Source organism: Piliocolobus tephrosceles, chromosome 16 (assembly GCF_002776525.5).
Source record: "Piliocolobus tephrosceles isolate RC106 chromosome 16, ASM277652v3, whole genome shotgun sequence".
Taxonomy (NCBI): Eukaryota; Metazoa; Chordata; class Mammalia; order Primates; family Cercopithecidae; genus Piliocolobus; species Piliocolobus tephrosceles.
In genome coordinates, this window is record NC_045449.1 from 49,738,545 (window position 1) to 49,755,206 (window position 16,662).

The 16,662-nt window shown below is 41.1% G+C and overlaps 1 protein-coding gene across 1 annotated transcript; it reads right to left on the reverse strand.

Annotated features, from left to right (window-relative positions):
- Positions 1-3,408: 3,408 nt before the first annotated feature.
- Positions 3,409-9,651, reverse strand: KRT12 (keratin 12). The gene is made up of 8 exons (XM_023204184.2): positions 9,050-9,651; positions 8,586-8,668; positions 7,267-7,423; positions 6,158-6,319; positions 5,940-6,065; positions 5,579-5,799; positions 5,022-5,092; positions 3,409-4,227 (listed from the first exon to the last, which is right to left on the reverse strand). The coding sequence occupies exons 1-8, from the start codon at positions 9,617-9,619 to the stop codon at positions 4,130-4,132; spliced, it is 1,488 nt and encodes a 495-aa protein (XP_023059952.1). The 5' UTR covers positions 9,620-9,651; the 3' UTR covers positions 3,409-4,129.
- Between the last annotated feature and the right edge of the window lie 7,011 nt (positions 9,652-16,662).

The following is a 16,662-nucleotide window of genomic DNA, read 5'->3' on the forward strand; positions in this document are numbered from 1 at the left end:
ATTCTTTATTCAGTTTTTTTCTTAGCAGTTCTTTTCTTTAAAGACAGACCTTCCACTTCTGCAATTCATGGCTTGCCGAGTCCAAAGGGACCTCTCACATCTGTGTTGAATTAGGGCTTGTGGCCTAGTGAATGAGGGCTAGACTGTCATGATAAGGATGCTGCTATGGTCTGAACGTGTTTGTCCCCCCATATTTGGATGTTGAGACCTAATCACCAATGTGCCAGTATTAGGAGGTGGGGTCTTCAAGAGTGGATTAGGTCCTGATGGTGAAGCCCTGGCCAAGGGGATTACTGGCCTTATCAATGAGGTCCCAGGGAGTGGCTTTGTCCCTTCTGCTATGTGAGGATATATCGAGAAGCTGTGTATGATCCAGAAAGTGGGCCCTTATCAGACACTGAAGCTGCCTCCAGAACTGTGAGAAATACGTTTCTCTCATTTTTAAGCCACCCAGTCCGAGGTATTTTGTTCTAGCTGCCCAAAGGGACTGATAGATGCTGTGCTATTGCATTTCTTGTCAGTGAGAACAGGGCAAAGTGAAGTTACATAATAAGAAATGTAATGCTTCCTTTGCCAACTGAAGACTTATAGGACATTTTGGCCGAGATAGTATCAGAAAAGAGCTATTATTTGGGTCTTGCTGGCTGTGCCGTGAAATCCTAGCCATTGGAGCTTTAGTGGGAAATTTTGTGAAATCACGAATTTTTTTTCAGATAGTTTTTTCCCCCATGATATAACCTTGCCAGTAGCTGACTTCCCCGAGAGCATATAGTCCAGGAGACCAAGGAAGAACTGAAAGGTTTTGTGATCTATCTTTGGAGGTCATATACTGTCACTTCTTCAATAAATCTGCTCCTCATTCATTGTGGGAGGGAAGTACACAAGGGAATGAAGACCAGGAGGCAGGGATCACTGGCGCCAACCTGGAGGCTGCCACAAGTCACCAATGTGTAGATGTTATTTAAAACCATGGGATTGGCCAGGTGCAGTGGCTTACACCTGTAATCCCAGCACTTTGGGAGGCCGAGGCGGGAGGATCATGAGGTCAAGAGATGGAGACTATCCTGGCCAACATGGCAAAACCCCGTCTCTACCAAAAATACAAAAATTAGGTGGGCATGCTGGTGCGTGCCCGTAGCCCCAGCTACTCAGGAGGCTCAGGCAGAAGAATCGTTTGAACCTGGGAGGTGGAGGTTGCAGTGAGCCAAGATCATGCCACTGCAATCCAGCCTGGGCAACAGAGTGAGACTCCCTCAAAAACAAACAAACAAACAACAAACAAACAAACAAACAAACAAACAAAACCCTTGGGATTAGATCAGGGAGGAGAGGCTGTGGAGGGCTTAGATGAGGTTAACTGGGGAGGGAGTATAGAGAGAAGACAAGAGGATTGAGACAACATTCAGTCACAGAGAGAAGTCTGAGAAAAAGCTGCTGATGGAGTGATGGCTCTGGGAGCTTTGTGGAAAAAAATTTCCAAGAGAAGGGAATGCTGAGAAACTGTGGTACTAGCTAATAAATGACCCCTGCATTTATACTTGTGCAAAATCCTTTCCCCTTTGGGTCTCACACCATTCCTATGTAGTTGTAAGGAAAACAGATGTTATTTAAAGCAGTAACTATTGCAGACACTTTTGAGCACCAGGGAAGTAGAATCCTTTATTTATTCTTGGGGGCTATGGACCTTGTTCAGAGGCCTTGATAATCCTTTTGAGTCTGAAAGGTAAAGGTTGCCCTAGGATGTATGCTGGAAGGTGAGGGCTAGACAAAGAGAGCTGAGCGTATAATAAAGTGAGATGAGTGGAGGATCTGAAACCATTAAAAAAATATTTTTTTCTTTTCTTTTTTTTGAGACAGTCTTACTCTGTTGCCCAGGCTGGAGTGCAGTGGCGTGATAACAGCTCACCGCATTCTTGACTTCCCCAGGCTCAGGTAATCCTCCCACCTCAGCCCCCCAAGTAGCTGGGACTACAGGTGTGCACCCCCACACCCGATTAATTTTTTTTTTTTCTTTGTAGAGACAGTTTTGCCATGTTGTTCAGGCTGGTCTTGAACTCCTGGGCCCAAGCAATCTGCCCATGTCGGCCTCCCAAAGTGTTGGGATTACAGACGTGAGCCATTGCATCTGGCTGTATAAATAATATTAAAAGGGAAAACTGCATACTGAAGCAAATCAGCTTAACTTGGCTGACTAGCCATTGGCTTTTGGACTCAGCTCTGGAATTCCTCTTGTCTAGCACAACTCCTCCCTCTCCCTTCTGCTCCTTTGACACTCCTTATTCACCGTGTCTCCTTGTTTCTTCATCCCACTTTGGTTCTGTATAGTAAATAATAATAAGACACAAATATTGAGTACTTTCTAGGTGCCAATAGTTTCCAGGTTCCTAGTGCTTTAGGTACACAACCTCATTTCATCTTCACAAAACCCATGCCATGAACCAGGTGCAGTCGTCACTGTCATTTCCACTTTAAGAAACTGAGGAACACAGAGGTTAAGTTACTTGCTATTAAGTAGCAGAGCCAGAAATTGAACCCAGTGTGATGTTAGAGGCCAGGCTCTTAATCATTAAATTTTGCCCATTTTCCTTTTAGGGTTTTGAATTTGGCAATGCATGTTGAACCACGGTCTACTCAGGCTGAGACTTTGGCTTCCTTTTTCCCTAATGCAGAACATGATTTCTGTTATTGACTTGTGGGTCTGACCTGTCCCAGTGGAGACCCCACCCTGGGCCTCACCGCCGCCAGCTAGGAGAAGGGAGAGCAGAACAATGTTTGTTCACACCCTCTGTCTTTTCACATGTATTTGCCCTGTTTCTCTTCTCCCTCGTCTGCCTGGATGATTTCTTTATGTAGCATTTCATTGCCCCTCCTGGAAAATTGTTCTCTTCTCATTCCATGTGTCCTTCGAAGGTCTTTTCCTTTTTGTTTTGAGACAGAGTCTCACTCTATCACCAGGCTGGAGTGCAGTGGTGCAATCTCAGTTCACTGCAACCTCCGCCTCCTGGGTTCAAGGGATTCTCCTGCCTCAGCCTCCTGAGTAGCTGGGATTGCAGCCACCTGCCACTGCACCCGGCTAATTTTTGTATTTTTAGTTGAGATGGGGTTTCATCATGTTGGTAAGGATGGTCTTGATCTCTTGAGCACGTGATCCACCGCCTCAGCCTCCCAAAGTACTGGGGTTACAGGCGTGAGTCATGGTGCCCAGCCCTTTGAACTTCTATTCAACAGATCTCACTGTATCACCATTCCTGGTAGATGTTTATCTCTGCCCTCAACTGTGAGCTCCTCAAGGCAAGGACCGTATCATATTCATCACTGAGTCTCCAATCTGGCACACTGTAAGGGCTCAGTGTTTCTTGACTGCATGAAAGATGGTGCTAGAAAATGAACAGGACAACTCTCAACTGCTGTAGTAGACAGTATAATTTTGCTACAACCTTGATGGGTTTACATAAAAAGGCTAGAACTTCTAAAAGAATCTTCTTTTAACTTAATCCTCAAACCCTGACATCTTCATCCCAGTTTTTATCTACATTATCATTATTATTATTATTATTAATGTTTTGTAGAGATGGGGGTCTCTCTATGTTGTCCAGGCTGGTCTTGAACTCCTGGCCTCAAGCAATCATCCTGCCTCTCAGTCTCCCAAAATGCTGGGATTATAGGTGAGAGTCATTACTCCCAGCCTCTATTTTATTATTAGTATTTCAAAAACTTCTCTCTATGCTCTTGACATTATTGTTGGAATCAAGAAGGCATACATTTCGCATTATTACCATTCATCTTTTATTACAATTAATTCTATTAAAACAATACTACTTGATTAAAACTCTATGATTAAAAAATATTCCAGATTACCAGAAGAAAGTTCATTAAAAGACTACTCCAGGTCCAGAAAGATATAAGGTAATTTTGATTTGTTATAAAGACCAACGTGACCAACATGACTTGTGACTGCATATTGTTTCAGAAGGGCAAAAAGGATTCAGTGTGAATAGGGAATCCAAAGAAAATGGAACAGACAAAAATAGAGATTGAACTAATACACCATGTTACTCTGAAAGGAATGATTTCTGTTTGTAAATTTCTTGTTCCTAAGGAATCAATCATGAGTAGATCTTGTGAAATTTTACATTAGTTCTTCAATTTCCTGAACTTGAGATGAGACGACCTCACCATTCACCATCTCCTGCACAACTGTCTTGATTTTTCGGGTTTTGGTCGGGTCTAAAGATAAAAATGGAATAAGAAGGCAAAAGTTAGTGTTTCAAATATTAATCCAGCATTGGTTGTTTAATGCAGGTTTCTAAATTAAGCATTGGTTGATACAATCCATATAATTAAACTTTCAAAAGTAAATTTTGCTTCTTAAAAATGTGTTTTATCCAATGAAAATGAAATGTATTCAGTGTTGCCTTGTACACATATGAAAACATTTTTTTAAGAAAACATTTCAAAGGTGGTTATGGTGATCATAATACCTCGTAGCAGAGTAGGTATTTTTCCTTCCTGGGATTGCCAATTTTTTAAATTTTTATTTTAATTTTCTTAGAGACAGGGTCTGGCTCTGTTGCCCAGGTTGGAATGCAGGGGCATGATCATAGCTCACTATAACCTCTAACTCCTGAGCTCAAGCGGTCCTCCTGCTTCAGCATCCAGAGTAGCCAAGATCACAGGCATATACCACCATGCCCAGCTATTTTTTTCTTAAGTTTTTTGTAGAGATGGGGTCTCTCTGTTGCCCAGGTGGGTCACGAACTCCTGGCCTCAAGTGATCCTCCCACCTTAGTTTCCCAAAGCTATGAGATTACAGGCATGAGCCACTGTGCCCCCAAAAGTTTTAATACAGTACAGACTACTCATTTTGTGCAGGAATGCATAAATGTTTTTCCTTGGCTCAGAATATAAATATGCTTTAAATTAAAATTAATAATAATACAATATTCAATGAGATCTTACAGGTTGTGCATTAATAAATGTGATTCTGACTTATTCTAAGTGATTCTAGGGTTTCTGCATACCTTTAGAGGAATCAGTTGATTGTGCTTGTGATTTGGAGTCTGTCACAAATAAACTTTCCTCCAAACCATCACTGTAAGAAAACAAAGGAGATGACCTCAAAAAGTGAAGCAACCTGGCTTTTAATGGAAGAGCTGGTCTCAGAAATTAGATTTCCCAATTTGTAGGCCTGAGTTCTTCCAACCACTGCAGCCTCTGATCACTTTTGGAAAGCTTGTTAGAGTAGGTGGTTCAGGTGGCTACTAGGTGTCCTTCTTATCATCAGGTCTTTGATGTCAGAAATTGAGTGAGTGACTTTTGTAGTACAGGGAATACTGATTTACAAACTGTTTCTGACAGTAGTGCCTTTGTTCATTGCAGCATTTTATGAATTACGAAGTAAGATAATGGGTGAAAACACTTTGCAAAGTGTAGAGCATTTAGTAAATCCCAGGCATATCTTTACTAGACTTTGTTTGTTTGTTTGCTTTTCTGTCAGCTAAAACCCCATTCCTTCTATTTCTGCTGTCCACTCTTGGTCAGCCCCTAAAGGTGTTTGCAGCCTTCGTTGTCTGCTCACCCTTGGGCCTCCCCGTCCAGCAGGCGGCGGTAGGTCTCAATCTCCAGCTCCAGGCGGGCCTTGACATTCAGCAGCCGCTGGTGGTCCACGTTCTGGCGCTCTGCGTCCGCGCGCACCTGGAGCAGCTGTGCCTCCAGGTTGCTGATGAGCTGCTGCACCTGGGACAGCTGCGCGCAGTAATCGCCCTCGGCTTCGGACAACGAGTCTTCCAGGGATTTCTTCTGCACGCGGGAGGGAAATGGTATAGAAATAACGATGGAGGGGACCGAAAAGAGGAGGGCAGTCAACGGCTAAGGTAATTTGGATGCAGCATTTTCTTTGGAAGTCGAAAGGATGTTGCGTCTGTTGCGCACGAGCCTACCATGGCGAGCTGGGACTGCAGCTCGATCTCCAGGTTCTGAACGGCGCGACGCAGGTCGGTGACCTCGCTCTTGCTGGACTGAAGCTGCTCGGTGTTGGTGCTAATCTCCTTCCGGAGCTCCCCGCTCTGCAACAGCAAAGACAGCCAGGGCACTCGAGCGCTGAGCTTGCTCTCAGGCCTTTCTGCGAGTGTATCAAAGCCTTTGTTGTTTGTGTTACCTTTTCAATGAACCAGGCTTCAGCGTCCTTGCGATTCTGCTCAGCGATGGTTTCATACTGCGCCCGCATATCGTTGAGGAGCCTGGTGAGGTCCACTCCGGGGGCAGCGTCCATTTCTACGCTGACCTCGCCTGGGCCGCCCACCCGGAAGCTTTGGAGCTCCTGAGGACAGCACGTGAGAGAGGGGCACGGGGTCCATTGTGACTTTCGTGGGCCCTGGATACTTTTATCCTCCTGGGCCCCTTCCTACACACACACAGACACACACGCACACGCACTTAAAAATTCTATTTTATGACTGTTGGTATAAAGACAAATATATTAATGTAATATTTTAAAACTTTTTTAACCTAAAAATTCATATTTTTCTTCTGCTTTTACAGGGACTTAAGACATATTCATGGGTCCCTGAAATTACCTCAGACCCTGGGAGCAGTGCCTGCTGTTCCTAATGGGTAAGTTGGCTCTGCTTCTTGAGGGGCCATGGCCTTTACATGAAAGGAGGCCTGGTGTACACTCACTGGGGTTTTCACCTACAGCTGCCAAACAGAGGGCTGCAGGCAGTACCTGGGCTTGCACGCTGTTGGTGCCACAATCATTGAAAATCTAGTAGAAACTTCCTATTGCCAGCATCCCTTCCTTGCGTAGCCTCCAATATGCACCGTGACACGTCAGAGTTTTCTGTGTGTTATGCTAAGTATAACCAGTTTCTCTAACACATATAACATTATATATTATTGGTAGACTTTTGTTCCTTAACTTTTAAAATACTCAGTTTTTTTTTTTAATCACTGAATTAGGATAGTTAGCATTCCTATTGTCATTGCTTTATAATGGAAATGACAAAATCAGAAAGTGCCTCTAATTTGTTAAGCCTTAACAGGATCCACCATGACCACCACCACCACACACACATCACGCACACCACACGCACATCACATACACCAAACACACATCACACAGAAATCCAAAACAAATGGCCATTTTAACAGGGAGACAACGTATTCTCCATACTTGTTCTGACTCCAGATTTCTAAATTTGAAATTGTAATTTTTGGGTCTGTGAGAAAAAAAAAAGTAGCTGAGTGAGGCTGCCCTGTCTGACTCACCTCCTCGTGGTTCTTCTTCATGTAGGCCAGCTCCTCATTCAGGCTCTCGATCTGCATCTCCAGGTCGGTCCTGGTCAGGGTCAGCTCGTCCAGCACCCGGCGCAGGCCATTGATGTCAGCCTCGACGCCCTGGCGTAGGGCCAGTTCATTCTCATACCTGAAAACCAAGTGCAAAGCAGTTGAGGGAATCAACACAACCATTTGAACAAGGCCACTGATCTTCATGGTTCATTAGTGCTTACATCTGTGCACCTACTTCATAACGGCAGCATTGCAATGTATGATGCAGATTTTGCTTTTGTGTTTTTCCTTTCCTTTTTTTCCACCATTGTTTACCATTTGGTTGGAGAAAAGACAAGTGAAAAAATAATGAGGCAGTACTTTCCTACCAGCTATGAATCCCAATACCACAGCATCCCAGGGAATAATTTTCCCTTTGCTGGCTGCCATGGCTATAAATAGCAGCAGCCCTCTCTAAGTGGAATTTATAAAAGCAGTTGAAAATAAGTTACTCTTTTTGCTTAATGTTCTTCATGATTTAACTTAAAACACTGATACTTCTTTAGTGGCTGTTACCAAAATTTTACAAGTTCAGGACCATGGCCATTGCAACTTCCTATGTGGAAATTTTGTGAAGCAAAAAGGAAATTAGTATTTCTTCCTAATATCTGGGAGAGTTGAGCATGGAAAAGGAGGAAGGAATATAAAAATTAGTACATGGTTAATCTTTCCATTGTATGTGTCATCAGGAAACAATGGTTGATACATTGAAAATTGAGGTTTAGAGGCAGGTGGATCATAAGGTCAGGAGTTCGAAACCAGCCTGGCCAAGATAGTGAAACCCCATCTCTACTAAAAATACAAAAATTAGCTGGGCTCGGTGGCAGGTGCCTGTAATCCCAGCTACTTGGGAGGTTGAGGCAGGAGAACCATTGAGGTTGCAGTGAGCCGAGATCGCACCACTGCACTCCAGCCTGGGTGACAGAGTGAGACTCCGTCTCAAAAAAAAAGGAAAAAAGAAAATTGAGGTTTAGGACCCTGGTAGGATTACGGTGTCAGTCACATCATGAGTCAATAGCACACTACAAATGTAGTGATCCATAGCCCTGGGTTTAAGCAACTTATAATTTAAGGACATTTAATGTGAATTGCTTTCTAATTAGATTCTAATTACTTTCTAGAACACCCTATGTGAATTTACCAAAACACTAAATGTATGGAGCTTGTGAACTTCAGAAGATTTTATATCAATGAAGGCAGGACAGTAGGGTAGAAGACATGGTGGGACATGGCCATGATCCTCAGTTTCTTCCACTCACTTCATCCTGAAGTCCTCGGCAGCCAGTCTCGCATTGTCGATCTGCAAGAGGAGCTGGGCATTTCCAATGTTGGCTGCAATGATCTGGCAAAAAAGAGGTACACACACGAGATGAAGCCCAAAAATACTAGTTAATTATACAAATATATTTTTGACACAAAGGTGAAAATGGTGATGTTAAATGCTGGTTTTTAGAGTTTAAGACAGTTTCATTTTTCTAAGACAATATCTGTACAAAATAATATTGAGAAGTAAAGAAATACAGATTTCCTACAGAAAGATAATGGAAATACAATCATTTCTTGGTAAATGATGAAAGGGAATGAAACAACCTGGGATGAGAAAATTGCTGCAAGTACAGCCAAATTGGAAAATATCAAAGTTGTAGGTGATTATCACTGCAAAACATTGCAGTGGTAAAAAGGAAAAAAATTCCCAAAGCTCCTCCAAAAGAAATCATCTTACCTTATTCCTGAGGTCTTCAATCAGTGGATAATATTTGCTGTAATCATTCTGTGAAGCATCTCCAGTCCCAGTTCCTCTTGTTTCATACCATTCTCGAATTTTGTTTTCTAGCTCAGTATTAGCCTCTTCTAGAGCTCGCACCTTATCCAGGTAGGAAGCTAATCTATCATTAAGATTTTGCATAGTTTCTTTTTCTGATCCAGAAAGAAGGCCTCCATCATTGCCTGAGAGAATACCTAGAGAGCCACCTCCTGGGCTGCCCCCAAATCCCATCCCCAGTCCTCCAAAGCCACTTCCACCCAGGGCTCTCCCATAACCAGCACCCAGTCCTCCTGCCATGGAACTTCCAGAGCCACCCCCAAAGCCAGAACTAGAACCAAACATGGAAGCAGCAGAAAAGCCTCCCCCATAGCTGGGTCCAAAGCCAAAGGCACTTCCCCCATAGCCACTTCCAACACTGGAAGCAGACATGCCCCTGGGTCTGCCTGCTATCACACTCTGTGAGGAGACCCGCTGGGACAGTCCAGGCGTGCGCACTGAGAGTGACATGGTATTGTTGGAGAGATCCATAGCCTGGGGAAAATGGCTACAACTGGAGAGGAAGTTGTGCCAGCAAGCCAGAAAGCTAACCTTTTATAGGCTGTGAGATGGGTGTCGCAGTTGAAAAGTTCACTTTATCCACTCAAAATTGGGTCCTCCCCCCAGGTTTTTGGCCAGCTCAACAAGTGAATGATTTATGTATAATGAAAATTCATTGATACAGAAGTAATTGAATAATCATTTCCATTAAATATTTGTTATATGAAAAAGAAAGCTGGGTGGAGTAGAGTCTACTTGTCATAAGGAATTTTTCTTCTCCAAAGTAGTCTGTTGCCTGTATTCCCAGCACTGCCTAGTGTCTCGTACACAGTAGAAAGATAATGAACAATTGCTGAATGGATACGTTAAATACTTCTTCCTAAACCTTATGCTTTTTTAAGTTCTTCTCTCATCTTTTCTGTTTGTTTCCTTTGGAAAATCCAACGTAAACCATTTGTTTCCTTTGGAAAAACCAATCCGATGTAAAATCCGATCATGATCAAGCATACCTTTTAGTGGAATACAGCTTCAGAAGCAGCTGTGAAATGCACTGGCAAAAGGTGGAGAATAAATACATTTTCCAGATTGATACTAGAATTTCCTTTTTTTTTTTTTTTTTGAGACGGAGTCTCACTCTGTCGCCCAGGCTGGCGTGCAACTGGCGCGATCTTGGCTCACTGCAAGCTCTGCCTCCCGGATTCACGCCATTCTCCTGCCTCAGCCTCCAGAGTAGCTGGGACTACAGGCGCCCGCCACCTCGCCCGGCTAATTTTTTTTGTATTTTTAGTAGAGACGGGGTTTCACCGTGTTAGCCAGGATGGTCTCGATCTCCTGACCTCGTGATCCACCCGCCTCGGCCTCCTAAAGTGCTGGGATTACAGGCTTGGGCCACTGCACCCGGCCAGAATTTCCATTTTCAAGGATTTTAAAACCTTGGCATTAGGATGTTGCACGTTTCTTTTCCCTCTGATTCTTCAACTCCGAAAAGTACTATTTTTGAGTAGAGTTGTTTGTAGCAGAGTTTATAGTAGAGTTTATTGTCGTTGTTTAAGCAGTTTTGCCTTGTCTGATTGCTCACTGCTCTACACTCAGCACTTATTATGTTTATTCCTTCAACAGATATTGCCTGTAATGGTTGCTCAATAAATGTGTTGACTGGTTGAATGGATTGTGTGAACACTTTAGGTTTTATTGCCGTTACCAATAAGGAGAAAGTGGAAACACAGTTTAAATTAAGAAGTGATTAAAACCCCAAGTTTAAGAGGCTAGTGAACCATTTCAGTTGACTGCTATGATGAAAAAGGATAAATCATGCAATATAGAATAAATTAAATGTTATATTTTAAACTTTTCTGTGAAAACTTTGCAAAGCATGCTTCAAGGAATTGTATCCACTATTTTTAATTTTTAAGACATAAAGTTTTTGTACTTTCTTGTTTGATGTATTATTTACCTTTGAAATTGATATGGCTTGTATATTGAACATGAAAACTAACGTGCTTGTAGGAAATGCATTAACTGAAAGAAGCCTGCTTTCAAAGTTGTAGATACCTGGAAACCAAGTAGTACAATTCCAGGGTGGTGGAATTCCCTTAGGAATTTAAATTGTGAGCATTTTGATTGGATAAGAAGGAATAAGGATTTTTCTTTTACATGTTTTCTTTGAGATGATGGCCCAAGTCTCTACATGTCTCATTGCAAAATAGTTCTATAGTTTTTTTTAATATAGCCCTCTATGTATTTATTGCAGGAAATTTAGAAGATGCAGAAAACATAAAGAAGATGTACGTATATATGAGTATTTTATATACATTTTTTAACATAATTGATTCAATATAAGATTTTATAATCTGCTTTTCTCTTAAGATTATATAGTTATCTGTCACTTGAATTTTAATAATTGGGTACAGACCATGGATTGTGGATTCTTGGAAATTCTTTATTGGATTCAAATTTCCAAAATCAGGTTGCTCTGTATTTGATGATAGGAAATAAAATTTCTGGGTGTAAATAACAGTTTTTTTGCGAAGATGTTTATACTGATTTCATTAATAAGGTATACACTGTGTGTGCTATAGACATATATGTATTTTGACTAGAATGGATTTATTGAAATAAAATACATTAAAATCATTGTAAAGATACAGTTCCTGCCTTGTGGGAAACAGGGCCTTCATTTCTCCATCAGCGACCTCTGTTTCCTTATATATGGCCACTGAAACTCCTTTTCAATTTGGTATATTTGGATTCTGTGTTTTATTTTATTCTAAGGAAAAGTTTTTAAAATATACAGGTATTCTAGATTTCTAAAATAAAATTGAATTCTTATTTGATTTAATAATACATAACTTTCATAAAAAGGAAAATTTTTATTTTTATTTACTTACCATTACTGGATTTCTTAAAAAAATAAGTTCAACTCTTATTTTAGATTCAGGAGGTACATGTGCGGGTTTGTTACGTGTGTGTATTTCATGATGCTGAAGTTTGGGGTACAACTCATCTCATCACCCAGACAGTAAGCATAGTACCCAACAGTTTTTTAACCTTTGCTCCCCACAGTAATTCCCAGTGTCTGTTGTTGCCATTCTGTATGTCCATGAGTGCCCGATGTTTAACTCCACAAAAGGAGGCTTTTAGAAGGCTTTCTATACATTTTTAAGTGGAGATTGAATCTATCTGGTAAAGATTAATTTTTCAGCAAAATTATTGGATACCCGTGAGATCATTGAGATGTTACTTACTCAATACAAACAATTAACCATAATAATTAGCACATACTTGGCCATCGTTTAGGGTTTTTCCATAAGCGTATGCAGTACTTTTTGTTTCTCTTACTAAAACAATAACCTGATTTTTTTGGACATTTCAATAGCAGAGATAATATGTGAAGTAAGCCTGTAACTGTTACACAACTTGAATTATGTCAAAATAATGTGGTCTTTTTGAAAATTAAATCAAGTATTTCAACCAAGCCAACATGAAAGTATTCAAGTACTGGGTCTGCTGTTATCTCCATCTTCAATGTCTGGTCCATTTGCCCAGTGTCTTGGACAAAGTCAGCATTCAATATATGCTTCTTGATTTCTCTCTTGATAAGTCAAACTGCTGGGTCATTAATGTGCGTTATGTATGAGGAAATTTTTCCAAAATTAAAAAGAGTGTATCAATATAAAGGCAAGCTACAAAGTATAATAATTTAAGTATTAGTGGATTCACAATGTAGACACATTCAGATGTTACTCTCATTCTAATGTACACATGCATGCACACACACATACCCAGAAACATGCACTCAGATGTCTTTGCTTGGTGCCAGTGTACAGGTGCTCCCTGCAGAGGGATCTTCTGCAGCCCCTGCTGCTCCACCTTCTCTGGGAGCCCTTTCTCCTGAGAATGCTTCTTTCTCTAGCCTTTATCTCATTGGAGTTTGTCTCATAATGGCTAGCACTTGTTTTGCCTTGTAGAGTACAGACTGACTCCTGAGGAATTCCAGACCTGTAGACTAGATTCCCTGTAGTTTACTGCTGCCTCCTGTCCACTTGCATATCCAGATATTATCTCCTGGATTACAGCCTCCCTGAAGCTGAGGTTCTTCCATTGTGAAGAGTCCTGAGGCAGAACTAGCAGTGTCCACTGGGGATTAGGGGACAGAAGCTAGTTTACTGCTGCCTCGTGTCCACCTGCATATCCAGGTATTATCTCCCTGATGACAGCCTCCCTGAAGCTGAGGTTCTTCCTTTGTGAAGAGTCCTGAGCTAGAACTAGCAGTACCCACTAGGGATTAGGGAACAGATGGGGCCACACCTGAAGCCCTTGGCAAACCTTCATAAGGAATACCTGGGATCAATTCTGGCAAATGGAAGGACTATTTTGACTTTTTGGGGGGGCGGGGGAAGCCACTTTCCCAGGGACACAAATGACGAACCCGTGGTGAAATCCAATTACAACTTCCTTTTATATTATTACATAAGAGACAGATGTGAAGGGACATATTTCTCTCCAACCTAAACTTGTCACAAAGAGCAAGCAAGTGGGATTTCTAAATAAAGGGGGTTTAAGTAAGAGATTTGCAGAAATCACACATTTGCTGTAGATACGGAAAGAATGTCGCAACCTAAGACAGTCTCAGCTTGAGAGAAGCCATGATCCATTTGTTTGATTTCTTGAGAGAATGAAAATCTGTTCAGTGGAAATGCCAGTGATTTTAGCTCCATATGGAGGTTTTTACCAAGGATTCCTTATATCTATATTATAAGCATTTTGACTGAGCTTGTCTTTGTTTGAATTATCAGTTATTATGTACTTACTACTTTTTGGACACTGGGCCAGGTGAATTACAGACATTATTTTTTAACCTTCATGGTAACCTCTTAGGGTGGTACTGGTTTTATTTGTTTGTTTGTCTGAGACAGGGTCTTGCTTGGTTGCCCTCACTCAGGCTGGAGTGCAGTGGTGTGACCATAGCTCTCTGAAACCTTGAACTCCTGAGCTTAAGCAATCCTCCTGCCTCAGCCTCCCAAGTAGCTGGGACTACAGGCATGCAGCACGACACTGGCTATTTTTTTTTTTTTAATTTTGAATTTTTTGTAGAGATGGGGTCTTGTTATATTGCCCAAGCTGGTCTTGAACTTTAGGCCTCAAGTGATCCTTCTGCCTTGGCCTCCCAAAGCACTGGGATTACAGGCATAAGCCACCTCAAGCTGCCCAGCTTGAGATGGCACTTTTATCCCACTTTACAGATGAGCAGTCTGAGAGTCCAGTTGTTAAGTGATTTATTTAAGCCCATGCAATTGGGAGGTGGCAGAGATAGGATTCGGGCCTGCAGTGCCTTCTATAGATACCACAACCTTGCTGCTGGCAGTGACAATCGAAAGGGCAGAGGATACTCTGATATCCCCTAGCTACGACACCTGACACCAGGCTTCTGCCCTGTACATCACCAGGATGCTCTTTTTTTTTTTTTCTTTTCTTTTAAGCTTTCTCTGTGAATTTTTTAGTGTATGGGCTGAGACCTAGAGAATGACTTTTCATGGCTTATAGGCAACAACATGACACATGAAATTCTGTAAACACACAGGCAAATGTGGTTTTCATTTTAGCTTTGACCTGTAGCCACATCTTCAGAGATCTTTTAAAGCACAAGTTAAACTTGCACTCCCCACACAAGAACTTGACGTTATGGTTGTTAACTATTATTCAGTCCCAAGTGTCCCCCAAGACAGAGAGACTCCATTTTACTGCCATTGAAATGAAAACAGAAGCAAAGGAAATGTGCCAAATTCAAAGTTGTGCCTCAGTGATTTGATCACATAATATGAGAATAAGATTAAGTTGTATTTTTGAACTTGGAATTGATTTTGTGCTGAAAGGTATATGCTTTCCAACTCTAATGCCTACAGTAAAATTTAAATAATATTACTCAGTCTCTAAAAATTATGTTTATATATTATTTGTTTATGTTTCTATACATATTACATATTATCCTAGATTAAGCTTCTTAGGTAGGTACTACGTCTATTTTTTAGCCTGAGTCCTAGCGTGGTGTTTGACTGGACTTTATCACTGCACTCCTAAAATGATTTCATTTGAAAGAAGTTAAGACTTAATGTGTTTGAATGTGTCATTTAAAATTCATTTCATTTGAAAATGACTGTGCCCTAATTGACTGGTATGCTTTGACCAAGATTTATTCTGAATTCGGTTATGAATAGGGAGGAACTTCAGCAGCTGAAAAGAGAAATGTTTCTTCTTCAGTGACTTTTTTTTTTTTGAAGTGGGAGGCTAAATTAAATCATCAAGACTCTGCTTTAGAGGTTTTAGAAGTGAAAATAATGTTCTTTGACAGCACATTAATGTATAAGCCGGTGGGGATTTAAAAAAATAAACAATCTTGGGCTTGTTGGCAGAGTGATTACATAAGTTGAGGCAGAGAGGAAAATGATTGTAGCCAGGGCAAACTGTTCAAAAGAATTATGTTTTCCATTTTTGTAGAGTTTAGGAAATGTTCAAAATAGAGAATATTAGGTATATGGTTTTTACACATCTTTAGATCTTTATTGAGTAAATCATACGCTCATCTTGTCATGTCAGGTTGGTTCGTGTCCTGGTCTTTGCAGGGTTTTCTACCTGAGTTTTTTCCCGTAAGATAGAACTGTCATTTTCTGCAACTCACTGATCCCTCAGTCTGTAACATCTTTCGCTTTGGATAACATTATAAAATCCTGTGAGTGACTGAGAGAATTTTGGGTTGCTTACATTTTATGTGTTGTACTTTTGAGATGAGGGTTAAACAAGGATCCTAAGGGGCATGAGTGAGACTGACTTCTGGGCTCCAGAGATCAATGGTTCTTGAAAGTAGGGGAGAATTTTGAAAGTGGTAGGAGACAGGAAGATAATAAAATAATACCGTGCTGAGAGGAATCTTGGAAATGAGCTTAGGGGAGAGAAAACAGAGATGTTTGAAGGAGAATTCAAAAATAGAAATCACTACTAATACTTTAAGTTGGAATTGTTACTTGGGGGTCTAATCAGGTACCTGAGGCTGATCCTGATGCATATGGGTGAGAACAGAGTGTCTGAGGGGGTCACTGGCCGTGTTTTGATTTTGTATCACTCCATGTCATTCTCCTTTTTAGATGATTCAGAAGTCTGGGTAGAAATAATCTCCAGAGCTCAGATAAAATAGTGGTTTCTATTCTTACCTCAACTCTAAGGGCTCTCTCTGAGTTTGATAGCTTCACTTCTGCGCTGACAATTTCATATAAAATGAAAAAATACACTGATGATAAATCTAATGTGTTTTGATAAAGACTTCTCTGGATTTGTATACCTGTCAGAAATAGGATTATGTAATTCTGGTTCTTAGCTCATATAAGAAATATAGATAGATACAAAGATTAATGCTTCACTTTCACACAGTAACTACTGGCAGAACTGGAGGTAGAACTCCACCATCTGGTCCACATGTATGTAGCACTCACCCACTTCTTTGAAAGATTGCTTAGAAGAAACTAGAGATAGACCAAAGAAGC

Excerpts from the sequence above, each read along its gene's own strand:
- KRT12 (XM_023204184.2), bottom strand. The coding sequence starts at position 9,619 with ATGGATCTCTCCAACAATACCATGTCACTCTCAGTGCGCACGCCTGGA. Across the intron at positions 6,320-7,266 it reads TGAAGAAGAACCACGAGGAG|GAGCTCCAAAGCTTCCGGGT; the intron begins GTGAGTCAGACA and ends TGCTGTCCTCAG. Across the intron at positions 5,093-5,578 it reads CTGGACGGGGAGGCCCAAGG|TGATGGTTTGGAGGAAAGTT; the intron begins GTGAGCAGACAA and ends GTTTTCTTACAG.